We start from the raw sequence: 19,773 nt of genomic DNA, 5'->3' as shown, positions 1-19,773 counted from the left end.
ATCACTACAGATCACTATTCACCCTCATTATGAATTGCCATGGACAACAGTTGGTGGCCAATCTGCTGCTGAGAATGTCTGTCTGCATTTATATAAGCTAAAGCCTTTGAGGAATACAAGATTAAGGCATGAGTGGAACCACACATTATTGACCCACACTCCTTCAGGAAAAAAAAAGTTTTCTTGAAGAAAAGGACCCAGAATATGATCATGAGAAGTAACTGAAAACACTCTTCAACAACAGCCCAACCTTTTTCTCAAACACTCTTTCTCCATCTTTATCAAAGTAGTTCTATGAAAATCCCTGTCTATACTGGTTCTATCCTTAAATGACTTGCTTGACTCTCAGTCTATGTAACCCAAGAAGTCACTGGTGCAGCAGCAGCAGCAGTGCAAAAGAATGCACAGGTGTTTTGTCTCACCTGCCCAAAGTAGCTATCTGTTGTAAACCTTACCAGGCAGAGCTAACTCAATGCCAGATTCATCATCTGGGGTTTATCTCATTTTGATCAATCAGGTCCACCAATTCTGAAACTGAATACCGCAGAAAGAGAAAGGGAATGTTACTATGTCCCACTTCAGTCACGCCTCCAAACCCTTCTCATTTGAAGGTGATCACCCCCTCAAACTATCACCTTCTATATCTCTTCAGTTTTACAGCCAAAGTCCTAGAAAAAGCTGTCAACATTAGTTGTCTTCACTTTTGCATTTCCCACTCCTCACTTTTCAGCTGCTTGTAATTTACCTTCTAGTCCCACCACTCAACCGAAACTGCTCTCTCCAAGGTTATCATGGCCTCTTAATGGCTTAATCCAATAGTCTTTTCTCACTTCTCATCATTCTTGATCTCTATGAAACATTTGACACTGTTGACTATCCCCAAACTGTCCTCCTGAATAGCTGGATAGATTTTTCTCTCTGGATTTTCTTGACACTCTCTCTCCTGTTTTTCCTCCTACCCATCTGACCATTTCTCCTCAGCCTCCTTTGCAAGTTCATCATCTATATCCTGTTCCTTGTGTGGTGCAGTATTCTTGGATGACTTCTTCTTCTTCCTCCTCTTCTTTTTCTTCTTCTCCTTCTTTTCTCTATGTCTTTGTGTCTGTCTTTCTGTCACTCTATCTGCCCATCTCTCAGTTTGTCTTTCTGTCTTTCTGTCTCTTTCTGTCACTGTTTGCCCATCTCTCTGTCTTTCTCTGTCTTTGTCTCTGTCTCTCTGTCTGTGTCTGTCTCTATCTTTGTCTCTCTCTGTCTCACTGGCTCTCTCTGCCTTGCTGTCTCTGTCTCTCTCTCTCTCTCTCTCTCTCTCTCTCTCTCTCTCTCTCTCTCTCTCTTTCTCTAACTCCCATTGGTTCAACTGTAGAATACTCCCAAATCTATATGTCCAGCTCTCCTGTCTCTTCTGACATCCAGTGATGTATCACCAGTTGATAACTCCATCAGGGTGTCCCACGGTTATCTCAGACTCAGCATGTCCAAAACAGAACTCATTATCTTTTCCCCAAAATTCCTCCCTTTTCCTAACTTCCCTATTTCTATCTAGGCTACCACCAAACTTCTAGTCATGCAGGTTCACAATCTTGAAGTTATCTTCAACTCTCCCCTCTCCCTTATCCCTCATATCTAATCAATGGTCAATGCTACTACTGGATTATCTCTTGCACCTGTGCCCTTCTCTCCATTCACATGGCTGTTACTCTAGTTCAGCCTCTCATCTCATCAGAGATTATTACAACAGCTTTCTAATGAATCCCCTCACCCCCCCACTCTTCCCTTTCCAATCCATCCTATTGATATTCCCATAGTGCACATCTGCCTATGTCACTCCTCTGCCCAAGAAATTTTAACATCTCTCTATTGCCTCTAGAAAAACATATCAACTTGTTTGTTTGGCATTTAAAGTCCTTCTTTTTAGCTGCAGCCTATCTTTACAAACTGATTTTACCTTACTCCCCACCATACACTCTATGATCTAGCCAAAATGCTTTATTTGGTGTTCCCTGTACTCACCATTTCTATTTCTAGCCTCCTACTTCTGCACAGCCCTATTCCTAAAATGTCCTATCTCCACACCTCAGCCTCCTGGAATCTCTAATTTCTTTCAAGGCTCGATTCAAATGCCTCCTTCTACAAGAAGCTCTTTCTGATTCCTTCAGTTCTTAGTTCACTTCCTCCCAAATTACTTTGTGTATGTGTGTGTGTTTGTATAATTCATGAGTATATATATATATATATATATATATATATATATATATATGTATATATAATATATATATACATATATATTTACTCATCTGCATACAAGTTGATTCCCTCTACTAAAATATAAGCTCCTTGAGGGCAGGTACAAGTTTGTATATCTTTTTCTATCCCAAGCACCTACCATAGTGACCAGCCTAGAAGACAAAGCCATTTAATAAATTTATGTTGATTTGAATTGAATGAAGAAAGTAAGATCTTCCTTTATAAGAGCAACGTATTTGTAGCACACACAAAAAAAAGCTGAGATTTGGCACTTATATGGTACCTTTGATCTTTGTAGAAAATCAAATAGGAACATTTAGACTTCTGTGACTGGACTACACTATAAAAGACTTCCTAATCTGGTTGTCTACATGGATTAAATGAACTAAATAGTTCAAAAATTTTCACATCCCTTTATGCCACATAGACATAGCCTTGACCTTTCACTAAATTAAAAAAAAAAGGCATTCTCTTATTTGAAGCCAAGAGAATATGGCTATGCCCAGTAAAAGCAGTCTTGGGAACTCAGGAGTAATAATGAAAATGCTGACAATTTGAGAGTGCTTTAAAATTTCCAAAGCACATATATATGTGTGCATATGTAGGCTTATCTAAACCTAATAGCCCTCTGAACACAAGTACACATATCTTCATTTTACAGATGAGGAAACCGAGGTTCAGAAAGGTTCAGCCACTTATCCCATGATCACTTAGTCAGCAAGAAACAGAATTTGAAGCCAGCTGTTTTTATTACTCTAACACTCACATCAACAAAGAATTTGAGAATTTGAAGGGACCTCATTGGCCAAACCCATACACAAAAGGAATCTTTCCCATGACATACCCTACACATGGTTGTCCAGACTCTGCTTGAAGACCTTCTAGGAGAGGGAACTTCTTCATATCTCATCCTATCCACTAAGTCATGCTGTGACTTCTAAGCAAATACCTTGAGGATAAAACATGGGATCTGGAGAATGGCTTCCAAGGTCAGTCTAAAAGACTATGTCCATTATTCTATATCTCATCTACCCTCCCTGCTTAAGAATAGCCAAGAAGCTAGTAGAGAAGCAGGGTGGTTTGGGAAAGAGAATACTGAACTCGGAGTCAGAGGACATGGCTTTAAATTCCTGCTCTAACACTTACTAGATGTGTGACCTTGGGTAAGTCATAGTTTCCTAGTGTTAAAGAACCTTAGAGATTATCTAGTCCAACACCCTCATTTTTCAGATGAGAAAACTGAAGCCCAAAAGGTTTAGGAGACTTTCCATGATCAGCATAGGTAGTAAAGAGCAAAGCTGTGTGATCTCAACCAAGGTCTTCTGACTCCAAATTCAATGGGCCTCGGGATCTCAATTTCCCCACCTGCAAAATGGACATAACAACACCTTCATTATCTACTGCACAAAGCTGTTGTGATACTCCAATGAGACAATAGATGTAAGATACATAAAGGGCCATATGGATGCTAGGTATTAATACTGATGTGGGAGCCCTTCAATTGAAGAAAAAGATAATGATTCCTCTGGAAAAAGGGTCTCCTTTGATCCCTCATCTACTCTGTCCCTGTTGTCACACCCACTATTATCACTGAAAAGATAGTTGCTGTTGCTTCTTTTCTTTCCCACCAACTCACCCATCACCTATTCACCTCAGACTCCAATAACTCAAGCTTGAGAAACCTATACTTCTCTCCTTCCCCCAAAGGTACCAAATAGGAAGGAGAAACCTCCATCAGGGGAGCCCTACTGAGAGAGGGAGGAAAAGGGGGGCAATTGTTCATGGCATCATGTGGGGAAGTTGTTTCTGCAGTAGCAAAATGCATTTTCTTTCTCTCCTTCTCCTTCCTTCCCAGGGACTCATCCAGCCCAATAATTAGTGCATGGGAGATAAGTGGAAAATAAGACGGCTTGTGAGGGTGGTTCAGGCCTCCCCGTGACATTGATAATGTGCAGATGCCGAGATCACTGCCAGGGCAGAGTGCCATCCCAGGCCTGTGCCTCCCCATCGCCTCATCAATCTATCATCCTCTTAGCAGCTGACACCTTTGGCGGCTTCTCTCTGCCAGCTCCGACATTAGAATTGCGAGGAGTCTCAGCTGCACTGGGGAATACAGATTCAAGAATCTCGGATTCAAATTTGTTTAAGAATTGTGAACAGTGATTCCCTCGCAAGCCATCTTCATTGCCCTTTTGCCAAAGGGGAATGGCTAGGTCTTTGTTAGAAGTACAAATTGCTTCTTAATGCAAGGGATAAAGCCAAGCCTGGGCACCTCCTTAGAAATTCCTCCCAGCTCCCAGGAACACCACTGCATGTCAATTTTAATTTTTGAAATTTAAACCGAGGGCTTTGTGTCTAAGCTCCATCTCATCGGAGGAAGGGGAGGAATAAGTCAAAAAGGATTAGGAAACCAGTGGGGATTGCAGATCCATAGCAATTAGACTTCATTTGGGTCTCAGACATTCGGTTTTAATCTCATTTCTGAATGATACAATCGACAAAGCATCGGAGACTGATAAGTGTACAACACATGTACTTGCTTATGGACTCCCCTCCCTGCACCCATCCCCACTTCCCTGTCACGTCCTCGTTAGCAGGCTGGGCTGAGTTTGAGGGTTTGGCTTGGGTGGTTCTTTTTGTTTCCTTTTCTTTAGCTTTCAGTGAGGTTTCCAGCTCAGGACTCAAAAAGGATGCAATCATCACTCATATTCAAGTGAGTGACAATAAAAACATTATCGAAATAAACCAGAGCATAAAAAGGAATGTCAACAGGAAACTAGCTAGGCAGGGGGCATAATTGTCTTTTAAATGGTAATCACAGCTTTTAGCGTCCTCCTGGAATTAATATATGCCAAAATAGGGACATCAGGCATAGAAGCTGCCATGAAAATATATGTGTGCATTTGTGTGCATATATGTATATGGACAAGGTTGTAACCATGATGACAGATTTCCCTAAGGCACTCAAGAAAATCAACTCCATCGCTTTAGAGTTGCTCCATGTATGCATACATTTAGTGTGCATTCTTGTCTACCTACAGACCATAAACAAACACTTTTGCATTTTCTGCACCAGGACCACAAATATTCTGGGGTATCTGCAGATACTGCCCTAAGGAACCCTGGTCCCTCCCTCTCTTTTCCCCATCCCCCACCTCCAGCCCTCTTATACATTCAAGTGACATAGAACTATTTCTGGGACCCGTAAGGATTGGTACAAAATGCCTACACCAAACCTCTAATCTGAACACATTTTTTGTAAATTGAGAATTCAATCAAACTGATTGTTTTGAAAACAACTGAATGAATTCAGTTAAACAAGTATGGACAAGTTACAAAAAGCTTATTTTTCAAATAGCATGGTGCTTGACCGAATTCAACCATTACAAGAAAAAATAATAATAAAACTCTTTGCATTGTCTAATTTCCTTAATAGGGATTTTTGAGGTAAAATGTTTGGGGGGATCTTACCTTGGTTAACATGTTTAGGCAAAACTAGTATGAGTGTGGGCTGTGTGTGAGTGTGTGTATGTGGTTCTAGGTATGTGATAGACTTTCTTTTTCTACCCAAGCAGCTAGAAAAACAAACGCTCTACCAACAAGTACTCTACTATTGCCCGAGTTTTGAAGAGGGAAAATTGTTTTCCTTATTCCCATCCTGATCATCAATCACAAGCCATCGACCTTTCCCCTTTACTCTTTTTCACTCTCTCCCACAGAATAAGAAGGTAATCCCAGGCAAGATGACAAAGGTAGGGCCAAGATGGCAAAGGCAGATGGGGAGGCAGCCTGCAGGACTGGAAACAATGCAGGTTGGCTACTCTTCCCTGGAATCAGGCCGATTATCTCAGAGTCTATCATTCACATCCAGCAGGCCTCAGGAGCTTACTAGAATAGTTTGTGGTGTAAAAATACCTACTACATTTCATAGGATCACAGATTTAAATCTGAAAAGGACCCTAGAAGCGATGTCGTCCCACTCCCTTCTATGATGGGTTTCAAATAGTCACCTGTTTGGAGAAATCTCTTAAAAACAGGTGCTGAGGTAAACATCCAAGAGATCCAGGAAGTTAGAGCGAAACCCATCCAGTCCTCTAATCTATGACTTGCCTCTGTCCTTGCTTTGTGGATCCCTTCCTCTCCTCTGTAGCTCACACCACCTCTCCTCAAAAGAGAAGAGAAACAGTCGTGGGGTGGGGTGCGGTGGGCAAGATAGGGGTTATTCTGGAGCTATGGCCTCCCGTCCATGGATGAAAAAGGGAGCTCTGAGAGTGAGAAGGAAAGGGGGCTAGCTAAGTAACTCTGACAGAGACACAAAGGAGGCTGTTGTCTAAAAAACACAATTTAATGTTTCACAGTTTGAATGAGGCGCGGTTTGTTTGTTGGCTGAGTTTCTGTTGGTGTTTGTTTGGTTTGGTTTTGCGGACAAACACGGACATTCGCACAACTATTTCATTTCACAAAGAATGACGCCTTGCAGAGCTCCTTACAAATAAGTGTCGATTTAGGCCCATATCCCAGGAAAGGGGTCCCAGGAGATTCCATTTCAGAAGGATTTCAGAACCGAGTAAAGAAGGGAGAAAGAAGTTCCCTTTGCCCGGCCTTGTCCAGTCTCATCCGTTTCTTTCACAGTTTCTGTAAGGACGTAGGTAGGTACCTTTGAATCCTACACCCCATCCCAGTTCCCTTTCTCTCCCTCTCCCTCTTCCTCTCCCTCTTCCTCTCCCTCTTCCTCTCCTTCCCCAAGCGACGAAGAGCGAATCCTGAGCCAGAACTCTGTCTGGGGCCCCAGCGGAGCGAGCGAGTGAGATTACAGATACACTGATGGCAGGCTTAGGGGAGTGGGGACTGACTGACTAGGTGGAGGAGGAATGTGGTTTGGTTTCTGTACCAACTGAAAAGTGACGAGTTGCAGTGAAGGGTCCTGCAGAAAAGAGCTGCACCCAGAGCTCCGGCTGAAAAAGGAGAAGGGGGTGGAATGAGCCGGTCCCCTCTCCCACTCCCTAATCGGGGTATAAAAGAAAGCCAGAGAAAGTGCTGTACTTATTGTTGTTACCACCGTGGGCTTTCCCCCCGTCCAGCTTCACGTAGACCTCGTCCCCGGAGTCCAGGTGCAGCACCACGCTGTTGCTAGCATAGTCGTAGTTCTGGTCGGCGTCTTGGGCGATGGCGCTGGCACGGACCTGGGGAGACGGAGCCCGTGGGGGCTGCTTGGAGTGAGGCGCCCCTTTACCCCTCCCCCCGCCTCTGTGGCTCTCTCCCGTTGCCCATCTCCCTTACCCCTTGGAGCCCGCGCCTCCCCCTCCTACCAAGGACCTTCCCATACCCCAGTCCATAAAGGGTTTTCCCCCAAAACTTTAGCAACTCTTCCTGGGTCTCCTTCTCTTTTCTGCTTCTGTTCAGTCGGGCATTTCGGGGATGGGGGTTGGAGGAGGAAAGGTGAGGGAAGCTCCGGGGCTCGAGGGGACAGAGTAAAGCTCCCCGGACTAGAGGAAAAAGAAACCCTGCACAGAAGGACCTCCGGACAAGAGGACTAGTTGACCATTTAGCCAAATCTAGTGACCTCAAGTCGAAAGGGTTTCCCGACCACAGGCTATGGAATTGAGGTAGAAGGATAGGCGGCGCCCGGCCCGCAAAGTCGTTTCTTATAGAGTGATCATGGGTATGCAGAGGCTCCAGCACTCGCAAATCTCACACTTACTGGAGACGCAAGCCAAAAAGCTCTGGCAAAATAGGGATCCCAAAGAAGCGTCCCCTGACTGGCCAAGGGCCTGAGCAGAGACGCGTTCTGAATGCACCACTGTCCTGGGCAGAGGCGGGCTTCGCAATCTGAGGACCGGGACGATAGGGGCACCCGGGAAGGGAGAAGAGGGAAGGGAAAAGAAAGTGGGTGGCAAGGGAAGGAGACTGACCTGCCCGTTCTTGCAGAGGTCTGCCCACATGCTGGTACCATCCCCGCCTCTCATGAGGATGTGGTAGGTGAAGAAGTAGATCCCTCGCACTTGGCAGCTGAACTTGCCCGTAGTTGGGTCGTAATGGTTGCCCAGGTTGGTGACCACGTCGTCGAATTTCAGTACTTCATAGCCCTCATGGGGGGCTCTTCAAACCCACGTAGAAAGCTATCTTGGGGCCACTGAACGCTGCACTCAGCGCCCCGGTCACCTCTCCGACGTCCCCGCCGCCTCCTACTCCTCCACTACCAATGGCCCCGACGCTGCCCCCGCCTGCCCCGCCCGCCGCCAGCTGCAACCCGGGCATCCCGGGTTTTCCTGAGTCTCCTTTCTCTCCCGGGGGCCCTCTTGGTCCAGGGGGTCCTGGCTCTCCCTGGGGACCTCGGGGTCCTGGTTTCCCCGGCCGGCCAGGCTCTCCTTTGGGTCCCTGGATGAACGGTGGAGGAGGATTGGCGCTGAGGTCCTGCATGACTTCCAGGGCAGCTGTGCTGGGACCTGGGACCGATTTGCCGCCTGGACTCCCGGGCCCTCCCCCGGGTCCCCCGCTGTAGGGGTCACATATCATGCGGCAAGTTCCCATCATCTCGTAGTGCCCTGAACTTGGGGGTGCAGCCTGCAGCAGTAGAAGGGGCACAGCAATGAGCAGCACCAGGGCCATGGCCAGCAGTACGCCGACGGCGGCCAGGCAGGCGCGCCTCCGCCTCTGCCAAAGCCGGGAGGCGACAGCGACCAGGTCCTCTTTTCCTGGAGAAGTAATGGTGAGGCGGCGCGGGTCACCCCGCTCCCCGCAAAGAGGGGCCGGCTGAGCTGAGTCGGGGCCGCCTCCCCGACGTGCGGATTCCCACGCTCCCCCTCCAGCACCGAGCCGCCCCGCTGAACTTCAGCGGGCGCGCTCCGGACCCGAGCAGCCTGACCGGCTGCACTGGGGATGCTTCAGAGAGCCTCGGAACCCTGCGGGGCATGATGAGGGCATCGTGATAGGTGGCTGCAAGCTGGGGACGCACCCCTAGCACACCGTGATCGCGGTTCGGGCTTCAAGTGCTTGCACTGGCGTCTGACTGGTGCTCCGGAGCTCTGCTTCAGCCTCTCTGACTCTGCCTCTGTCCCTGGCTCCAGCTCCTGGTGTGTGAGTGTGCGTCTCTTCCCGCTGCACTTCTCCGTTACTCTCTTTCTGTATGTTTCTCTTCTCTCTCCTTCTCCTCTTCTTCTCTTTCTCTGTCTGTCTGTCTGTCTGTCTCTCTCTCTGTCTCTCTCTCTCTCTCTGTCTCTGTCTCTCTCTCTGTCTCTCTGTCTCTCTGTCTCTCTCTCTCTCTGTCTCTCTCTCTCTCTGTCTCTGTGTCTCTCTCTCTCTCTCTCTCTCTCTCTCTCTCTCTCTCTCTCTCTCTCTCTCTCTCTCTCTCTCTCTCTCTCTCTCTGTCTCGGGAAACGACCCAGCCAGCCTGACGTAAGGAGTCTGGAGGTAGGCAGGCTACAGGAGCTTCAAGGCAGCAGCAGCAGCAGCAGCAGCAGCATCACAAGGGAAATGGGTGTCTCATCATCACCACCACCATCATCAAGAACAGCATCATCCATCCTATTCATAGAAAAAGTAGCTCTGTCTGTGACTCGGGCAGCAATGTGGAGATGCCACAAGTGAGTGTTCTCTGCTAATGTATACACATACCAAATAATGCACACAGAACAATAATACTCATTCATGCTCATCCATGCGCATACATATACACCCATATATAAATAGATCATAAAGTGATGGTAGTCATCAGACCTGGGTTCAAATTTTGACTCAGCTAATGACCAGGTTGTGACCTGAGCAAGTCACTTTTACTTCGAGGTTCAAAACTCAGTTTCTCCACCTGTAAATTAGGGATAATAGTACTTGCACTGCCACTAACAGAGAAAACATCTATTATTGTTAAGTCAGTATAGCTAGGTGGCAAAGTGAATAGAGTGCTGGCCTTGAAGTCAGGAAGACTCATTGAGTTCAAATCTGGACTCAGACATATACTAGCTGTGTGACCCTGGGCAAGTCATTTAACTCCCATTTACCTCAATTTCATTATCTGTAAAATGAGCTGGATAATGAAACGGCAAGTATCTTTGCCGAGAAAATCCCAAATGGAATCATAAAGAGTCAAGCATCACTGAACAACTGTTATATCAAATGAGTTATCAGTAGTGGTAGTGGCAACAACTATCTGGACCCTAATTCACTGTGCTTACACCACACTCCAGTAACTCCCATATCCACAGGGTTATGTCTGTAACTCAGGGAGGATGAAAGCGGTCTCCTGGCTCCACCAACTGGTCCAAAAAAAAAAAAAAGACTTAAGGCTCATACATAAAATCAGACTATAAACCTTTGTCGGTCTCTCCCCTGCCATCCCCCTCCATAACATAAATACATTACTAAAGCTAAGAAATTGAAATTTTTTCACTTTAAGACTGTCCTTGGTATTTACTTTAAACTAGGATTCACAGTTGGAAAAGCCCTCACAGGTCATCAAATCCAACCCCCTCATTTGGAAGATGAGGAAGGCCTAGAAAGGAAGAGTGCCTTACTGGAGGTCACACAGTCAGCAGAGCCCAGCTAGGATCTGAACTCGAGCCTACTCATTGCCATCTCAGAATGCTCCAGGCAAGGGTACACACCCTCTGCCAAGGCCCACACCTCTCCCCTCCCAAGGATGAGTCTCCCTTTTGTAACTCCAAAGTTGAGTCATTTATTCCCAGGAAAACATGGGAAGGAGAGAATAAGGTGAAGAAGGTTTAATTTAAAAGTACTGCCCTTTCACAACAGAGCCCCTTTCCTCAAGTGCAATAAAATACTCAACAGATTTGGAGACAGAAGATCTGGATTCAAATCTTGGCTCTGCCATTTACTACCTGTGTGACTTTGGGCAAATCACTTGAACTCTCTGAGCCTCAGTTTCATCGGCTGTAAAAATGAAGTCATTGGAATAGACTTTGAAAATCTCTCCCAATGCTAATTCTGTGAATCCAAGTGAGCACTGCAACTTTGGTTTCAATTTGAGAATTAACTTTTCCAAACTAGGCTCATGATGATTTTCTTTTCTACTCCAGCTCTAAGAGAAAAAAACTGGTAACATCTCTGACTGAGAGAGCTTCTGAAGCTCTTCCTGGGAAGCTCTTCCAACCCCTTCCATCTGACAAACAAATGAGCAGCCACCTCTGCCGACACAGGCCAGTCATCACGCAGTTAAGTCAAAGAGGAGGAGAGTGACACATTCCCTGAGTCATAATGTTTGTTCCCTCTGCCTCCTCCACCCTGTTCTGCCAGCATGGAATACTTGACACACATGCTCATCACCAGCGCAGCCTTCACCTTCTGCTAAGTTATCCACCGTGAAAATCCCCTTCCCCTCAAAGCCTAGGATATTGGGATATTGTTTCTCATCAATAGAAATAACAATAATTATACCACCCCATGTGGTGCTGTATAAATATATATATATATATTATATGTTATGTATGTGTGTATATATAGATATATAGATAGAGATATCTGGCCTCAGACACTTACTACCTGTGTGACTCTGGGCAAGTCACTTAATAGCACCCCATAGCAACTGTGAGGTCAGACTTGAACTCAGGTCCTCCTGACTCCAGGGCCAGTGCTCTATCCACTGGCCCACCAAGTTGCCCCTGTGCTGTATATTTTTTCAGGAATCAGTTCAACACGTCTAAAATTGAGCTCACTCTCCACATCCAATCAGTTGTGAAGCCCTAGTTATTTCTAGTGTCACTGCATCTTTCCCCATGTTTTCTGACTTATCCATTCATAGGGCCATCATCCTCAGTCTTCCATCATGGTAATAGCCTTCTATCTTGCCTCCTGTCTCTACATTCTCCCCACCCACCAACCCCCTTCCTTCCCGTCCAATAGGTATAGTGAAATGAGATAGCATGACAGATTGAATCAGAGGTCTGAATTCAGAGATAGAATTGGATAAAAGAGTGAACATGGAATTGGGAGACCTGAGATCAAGTTCGCAGCTCTGCCACTTAACTGACCTTCACTCTCTCACCCTTTCTTTCTTCAAGATCCTCAGTTTCTCCATATCTGTAAAAGAGCAATAAAAGTAGTCATACGCCTGCCTCACAAGACTGTGAGGACAGTGGGGGGAAAATGAGATAACATAGATAAAACACTAAACAGCTGTAAGATATTAATATTATTATCTATCTTCTATATCACTGCCAAATTAATGTTTCTAATGCATAGTTTTGATCAAATAGTTCTAAGGCTCAAAAGCCTCCTATAATTCCCCATTGCTCCTGAATGAAGTCCAGACTCTAGCCTAACATTCAAGGTCTTTCAAAATTTCCCTCTGATCTCCCTCTCCAGACTTAACTGCTCACTTATGTACTCTATGCACTGGTCAAACTAGATTACTACTCATGCCCCCCAAAATAAGATATTATAACTCTGTGTACCCCAATTTGTCCCACTGTCTTTCATCAGTGTTCCTTAGAACTCCTTTCTTCCTCTTCTGATACCTTTCCCACCCCCAACCCCACCTGTTCCAACTCTTTCCCACTGCAGCTGAAGAAGAAGAGAAGACAGATGCCCAAATAACTAAAATGCAAGCCAGAATATCATGATGGCATAGAAAAGGTACAAGCGAAGTGATATGAGACATTTATCCAGTTAAAAGTCATTTATAGTTGGGGTGATCAGGGAAGACTTCATAGAGGAAATTATGCCTGACTTGGCCCAAAGGAAAGACAGAAGGAAAATAATTTAGCATATCTATCATATATGGAGTGTAGGGGGTGCTCAGAGAGGACTAGCACCTCTGGTGTGAGAGTCCGTAGAGCCCTTTCCAGGGCTGCTGATCCACCTTTGGTGTCTACCTGCCACCCAGCTCTTCACCTGTGGCTCCAAGAAGCTGTAGCATGTGCAGTGACTATACTTGGTAAAACCTTCTTGGCAGACAGGCTAAACCAGGTGAAGAGTAACCTCAAACCTGCTAGTGAATTAGAGGCATGTCTACCCCAAGCATGTAAAGATGTCCCCCAGCAGGATGGGGAATGAGTGGATGGGAAGAGTTTGTTCCAATGGCCAGGAAGGCAGCTGAAACAGATTCTGTGGAGCACTTAGAGCTTGGTCAGGCATCAAAGATACCATGGTCATCCACTGCATCCCTGGCTTTTGACAGTTGTCTTAACTTTTGTCTTCCCACTGGCCTTTGAAGATTTCAGAAGAGAGAGTGAGGCTGATGACTTTGTGCAACTCTACCTCACTTAAATCCAATTCACTCACAAGTCAAGACATCACCCAAGATGCCCTTGGTCCTCTTCAAAGGATGAACAACAACATCTCCACAGTACAGTATAAGCTCCATGAGGACAGGGACTGGGTTTTTTTTTTGGTGGGGGGTTGGTTTTGTTTTGGTTTTGTATACACAGTGACTTGCATATAGTAAGTGCTTAATAAATGCTTATTGGATTGTGTTTGACTGGTTGTGTGGGTGGGTAGTCGACCCTTAATAAAATTTGAATGAAGAAATGAAGAAATCCAGTAAGGATCCCCTCTCAGTTTTGTGTCATCTGATAAGCAGCATGGTGTAATAGAAAGAATTAGAAGACCTGGGTTTGACTCTGGGTTCTGCCAGTTACTGTTTGCCTAGAGGCAAGTTCCTTAACTTCTCTGAGCCTCAGTTTCCTCATTCATGAACCAAGAATTAAAAATATTTGTGGTATTTCATAGGCTTGTCGTCAGAAAAGTACTTTGTAAACCTTAGAGCTCTTTAGAAATTCAACTCTTTATAAGTTCTTTTTTTAATTTATTTTTTACTAATTACATGTAAACAAAAATTAATATTATTTTTTTAAATTTTGAGTTCCATATTCTCTCCCTCCCTTTTCCACTCCTTGAAAAGGCAAGCAATTTAATATATATTATATATACACAGTTGTGCAAAACATAGAAATATAATCTTAATAGCTTAAAACTATACTGAGTTTTGAACCACCCTTATATATGCTGCTATTTTCTTTTTTAATCCAAATCTATGATTTGAGCAGTATACAGAACTCCTCAGTGAAGAAATTGCCACTGCTAGTGCAAATCAACACCTTCTTTGAAACTTCAAGTTTTAGTGAATTGTCCTAAGGCATTGAGAGCCTTAGAAACATGCCTGGACACAGAGTAGCCAGTATGTGTTTGAGGCCAGACTTGAACCTGGCTCTTACTAATTATTCCACCGTTATTATTCTCTGCGAGTTTGTTAAGCATGCCTATTGTATTTTCATCCAAGTCATTGATCAAAGTCTTGGACAAGAGCAATTCAATTCAATTTAGTCAGACAATAAACATTAACTAAGCCCTACTATGTGTCAGGACCCTAGGCATTGGGATGCAAAGAAAGGCAAAAAAACAGTCCTTACTTTCAAGAAGTTCACAGTCTGATGGGGAAGACAACTTGTGAACATCTATGTATAAAAGCTATATAACAAATGAATTAGAAATAATCAGCAGAGGGAAGACAATCCAGCAAGTATTTATTAAATGCCTACTCTGTGCAAGGATGGGAAACCAGGGGGTGCAGTGAGTAGAATGCTGGGCCTAGAGTTAAGAAGACCTGAGTTCAAATATGGCCTCAGATTGCGTGACCCTGGGCAAGTCACTTAACCCTGTTGGCCTCAGTTTCCTCATCTGTCGAATGAGATGGTAAAGGAAATGGCAAACCACTCTAGTATCTTTGCCAAGAAAATCCTAAATGGGGTTACTAAGGGTCAGACATAACTGAAATGACCCAACAACAACAAAAATGTGCAAGGAACTATGTTAAGTCATTAGGAGAGAGAAAGAAAGAAAGAAAGAAAGAAAGAAAGAAAGAAGAAAGAAAGAAAGAAAGAAGAAAAGAAAGAAAGAAAGAAAGAAAGAAAGAAAGAAAGAAAGGAAGGAAGGAAGGAAGGAAGGAAGGAAGGAAGGAAGGAAGGAGGAAGGAAGGAAGGAAAGGAAGAAGAAAGAGAAAGGAAGAAAGAAAGAAAGAAAGAAAGAAAGGAAGGAAGGAAGGAAGGAAGGAAGGAAGGAAGGAAGGAAGAAAGAAAGGAAGAAAGGAAGGAAGGAGGAAGGAAGGAAAGGAAGGAAGAAGAAAGAGAAAGAAAAGAAGAAAGAAAGAAAGAAAGAAGAAAGAAGAAGAAAGAAAGAAAGAAAGAAGAAAGGAAGGAAAAAGAAAGAGAAGAGAGAAAGAGAGAGAGAAAGAGAAGAGAAAGAGAGAGAGAAAGAAGAGAAAGGAAGGAAGGAAGAAGGAAGGAAGAAAGAAAGAAAGAAAGAAAGAAAGAAGAAAGAAAGAAGAGAAAAGAAAGAAAGGAAGGAAGAGGAAGGAAGGAAGGAAGGAAGGAAAGGAAGGAAGGAAGGAAGGAAGGAAGGAAGGAAGAAAGAAAGAAAGAGAAAGAAAGAGAGAAGAAAAAAAGAAAGAAAGAAAGAAAGAAAGGAAGGAAGAAAGGAAGGAAGGAAGGAAGGAAGGAAGGAAGGAAGAAGGAAGAAGGAAGGAAGAAAGAAAGAAAGAAAGAAAGAGAGAAAGAAAGAGAGAAAGAAAGAGAGAAAGAAAGAGAGAAAGAAAGAGAGAAAGAAAGAGAGAAAGAAAGAGAGAAAGGAAGGAAGGAAGGAAGGAAGGAAGGAAGGAAGGAAGGAAGGAAGGAAGGAAGGAAGGAAGGAAAGAAGAAACATAGAAAGAAGGAAGGAAGATAGAAAGAAGGAAGGAAGGAAAGAAGAGAAAAAGAAAGGAGTGAAGGAAGTCAATCCCTGCACTCAAAGAGGGTTACACATTATAACCTGTGAACATATAAAAGTCTAAACAATATAATTTAGGAAAAGATCCTTATGGTAGAATGTTTTGGCCATTTAGGGACCAAATAAGAATTTCTTGAATTGAATCAAATGTCACTAATAAAGATATCCTTCCATGTTGGCATTGATGCATTAATCAACACCCTTTGCATGCAGTTATTCAAAAAGATTACCTAACTACATTATGATCCATACCATATTTCTCTATCTTGTCCACAAGTATATTATGAAAGATTTTATCAGAAGCCCTTCTTAAGTCTAATTACATTTATTTACACCATGTCTACACTAAGTCAAACATACTACACCAGCCACTCTAAGAAGCCACATGATGTGGTAGGTCCTGCTGTTGCAGTCTGAGAGGTTGAGACCCCTCAAAAACTGGAGTATAGGATGGAGTCATCTGGAATGAATTCACAAACTCAAGCATTCTTTAAGTCAGGTTGGCAAAAAGCTTATTGTTATGCTTTTCAGCGAGCAAGGATTCTTACGGAACCTACGACCTTGAAGGAGTACAGTTAAAGTTTATATAGGATAAAATACAATAAAACATGTGCCAAATATGCTAACTAGGTGATTCAGGGTGGGATCAGGGAGTGGTTAAAGAGTGGTCAGTTCTTAAAGGAACATGCACTTCTTGTATCTACTGTGCAGGTGTTTTACCCAGAGTTCACTAGGAAAAGCCCACAAGGCAGGGCCACATGGAGGTGTGGTTTCAGGCCTGTTACATCACTAAGTTAAGTAGAGTTCAGGGGTAACTGAGCGTTGTCCAGTCTGCCATCAGTCAATGTCTTGTTTGACAAGACAAATATAGGGACTATATATATGTCTTAGGTCTAGAATACAGATAATAAGGAGTCCAGGACGTAGATAATGAGGTAGGGAGGTAGTATAGATAATCCAGTGGGTAAGAATATCTTTATGACCCAGTGCAAAGCCAGTTCAAACTAATAATTCCTTCAGGTGCTGTTTGTAACTCCACCAAGGAGAGAGATAAGGGTCTTGCTAGGGCCCACTCATGAGTAATTGCTAGGCACAGTGTCCTTGAGCTGGGAAGAAACTGCCAGGGATCGTGTTTCTGAGGCTAGGAAGAAGCAAGGTCATGGAATTGGGGTTCCAGTACAAGCACCCAAGCCACCCATCACAGCTGCAAAACCAGGAATGAATGAATAAAAAAGTATGCATTAAGTGCTTAGTGTTTGTTTTGTGCTAAGCCCTGGAGGTACAAATGGAAAAAGTTAAGACAGTCCCTATTTTCAAGGAGCTCAAAATCTAATTAAGGAGACTACTCATCTAAAAAGTTTTAGTCAGAAAGAAATAACCCTTTACCAGCTGTGTGACCCTGGGCAAGTCACTTAACCCCAATGCTTAAACAAAACAAAACAAAACAAAATAGATATATCCCATGGTCTTCAGGGTGCAATAGCAAAGCACATAGTAATGCATGGAGTTAATGGCATTTGCTGTTAAAATCCTGTTTCTAATATTGACAGTTCTGAGGACTTTGGTGTTCTGGGTCTTCATTAGCTGTGGCTGCAGCAGCTGAAGACATGCAAAGCCACAAGGACAAATCTCCATGAACATGTTTCCTGGGATGATGGCTACTGGGAGCTGGGCAGGAAAGCAGGACTGGTAGTCTAGAGGGCACTGCTATTTCCAAGGTTGTTGGGAACAGGGTCCAAGGCTATCTTCATCAGGATAAGAGGGAAAGTAGCAGTCATAGTTTCCCATACCCAGCACAGGCTGCCTCCTGGCTGTCCCTCAGGGTGCCTTCCTGCTTCAGCTAGTCTGGGTTCCAGTCCTGTCTCTGACACCTACTGCTTGTTTGTCCCTGGGTAAGGACTTCTCAGGGCCCTCGGCATCTCTTTAGGACGATAAGTTGAAGAGAAGGTACCTACTTGTATCAGAAAAGGGAGTTTCCTCACCTGGGAATTCCATCTACTAATTAGATCTCAGGTCCAGTCCCTGTCTCTACTACTCTAGTTACTATGAAAGAAGAAACATTTGGAATGACTCATTCTTAGTGAACCCATATAGGCTTACTGTGGTCATTTTCCCTTTCTAAGTGCTCACCCTCCCTTTAATGATCCTTTTTAGAATTGTTCCAGTAATCAATGTTAAGCTCATCAGTTTATAGTTTTAAGAGCCCATTTTCCTCCTATTTTTGCAAATTGGGACAGAATATCTCTCTCTCACTCTCACTCTTTCTTCTTCTGGCAACTCTCCTGTTCCCACAGTTCATCAGAGGTCACTGAAGACGGAGTCAAAATCATCTACAAAAGTTGTTTCATTACTCTGGGACATCGATGTTTTATATTTGAAGTCAAAGAAGTATTGAGGCAATTGGGTGCTCCCTCACATATATTACAGGTTATCAATGGGTCATGCATGAGATGGAGATTCAGAGGCCTATCTGGGCCCAGAGCACGGTTGGGTGTGGCAAACCTGAAGGGAAGGGGGAGGGCCATAATTTAAAGGAACCAACACCATCATTTGCCTCCAAATCAGACCTGCACAATTTGGCAGTAAGCAGGGGCCAAAATTAAAATAAGCCAAACTTCTTTGAGCCACAGTTAGGTTTTTAACAGCTCACTTTCCAAGTAAAGGTACAATTAATGATTAAACTGCTTTGCAAATAATATATTTTTAAAAAGGGAAATTTCAATTAATATCAATTCATCACACTTATTACTTAAGATTATCATGAAATCACATTAATGTGTTCAAAAAATTACTTTTCTAAGCTGTGCAAGTTTTAATACATTTTTCAGGTTTTCTTACTGCTTATATTTAGTAACAACCAAAAACACAGTGAAAAGATACGAACTCTCGCTCCTCTCAGACTAGAGACAGGCTGACAATGGTTGGTTGCCTCGGGCCAAGTGACAAACAGGAGAGAGTGCACAGTGGCAACCCACCCCACCAAATTACGAGATGGGCACAATAATGACTAGTAAAAGGAGGGTTAGTTGGAGCACGGACAAAGCATTCCTTACATCTTTACTTTCTTTTACATCCTCTGCATTTTTCTTGGGCTACCCCAAATCCTTTGGTGAGCAGCAAGTATGTTGCATAGGCCTGGTTTAAAGGATAACTAATTCCGACCCCAACTCTGCTCCAGCTTATGCCAGAAATTACACCTTAACACACTTTATTCCTTTAAGCTGAAGGCTTGTCCAGAGTTAGAATGCAAACCTCTTATAAAGGAGTATCATTAAGCTTTACCAGTTATTGACACTTCAGTGTAAATTTAGTTTATTGGCCCGATGGAAAGCAGGCTTAGGTAAAGGAGAAAAACGAAGCACTGTTGGTCTGGGGAGCTGAACCCAACAGGCAAGGCTTGAGCATCAGACAATCACCTCCTTCATGATTTTAGCTCATCTTGTGTAATCTCTGGTGTAGCCCAGTAAATCCTTGGGTTCATCCCATATAATTCAAGCTTCTTGAGGGCACAGACTATTTCATTTTCATCTTGTATCCTCAGCACATCATCTTTATCTTCATCATCATCATCATCATCATCATCATAGCTAGCATTTATATAGTACTTTAAGATTTACAAATATTATCTCATTTTTATCCCCACAACAACCCTGGAAGATTAATGTTATGGTTATCCCCATTTTATAGAAAGCGAAAGTGAGGCAAACAATGGTTAAATGTCTTGCCCAGGGTCACACAGCTAATAAGCATTTGAGGCCAAATTTGAACTCAGGTCTTCCTGACTCTAGGTCCATTGCCCTATCCATGGCACCCTGT

General features: G+C 43.8%; 1 protein-coding gene across 1 annotated transcript; it reads right to left on the bottom strand.

Annotated features, from left to right (window-relative positions):
• Positions 1-6,588: 6,588 nt before the first annotated feature.
• C1QL2 (complement C1q like 2) lies at positions 6,589-9,432 on the bottom strand. Its single transcript, XM_078146073.1, is given in 3 exon segments — positions 6,589-7,451; positions 8,157-8,339; positions 8,341-9,432. Coding segments are annotated over 3 exon segments (900 nt in total). The 5' UTR covers positions 8,854-9,432; the 3' UTR covers positions 6,589-7,247.
• Between the last annotated feature and the right edge of the window lie 10,341 nt (positions 9,433-19,773).

The sequence above is a fragment of the Phascolarctos cinereus genome, unplaced genomic scaffold (genome assembly GCF_003287225.1).
Source record: "Phascolarctos cinereus isolate Bilbo 61053 unplaced genomic scaffold, phaCin_HiC Scaffold_726;HRSCAF=1367, whole genome shotgun sequence".
In the NCBI taxonomy this organism is placed as follows: Eukaryota; Metazoa; Chordata; class Mammalia; order Diprotodontia; family Phascolarctidae; genus Phascolarctos; species Phascolarctos cinereus.
Note: the sequence above shows the minus strand (reverse complement) of the source record. Positions and strands in the feature narration are given on the sequence as shown.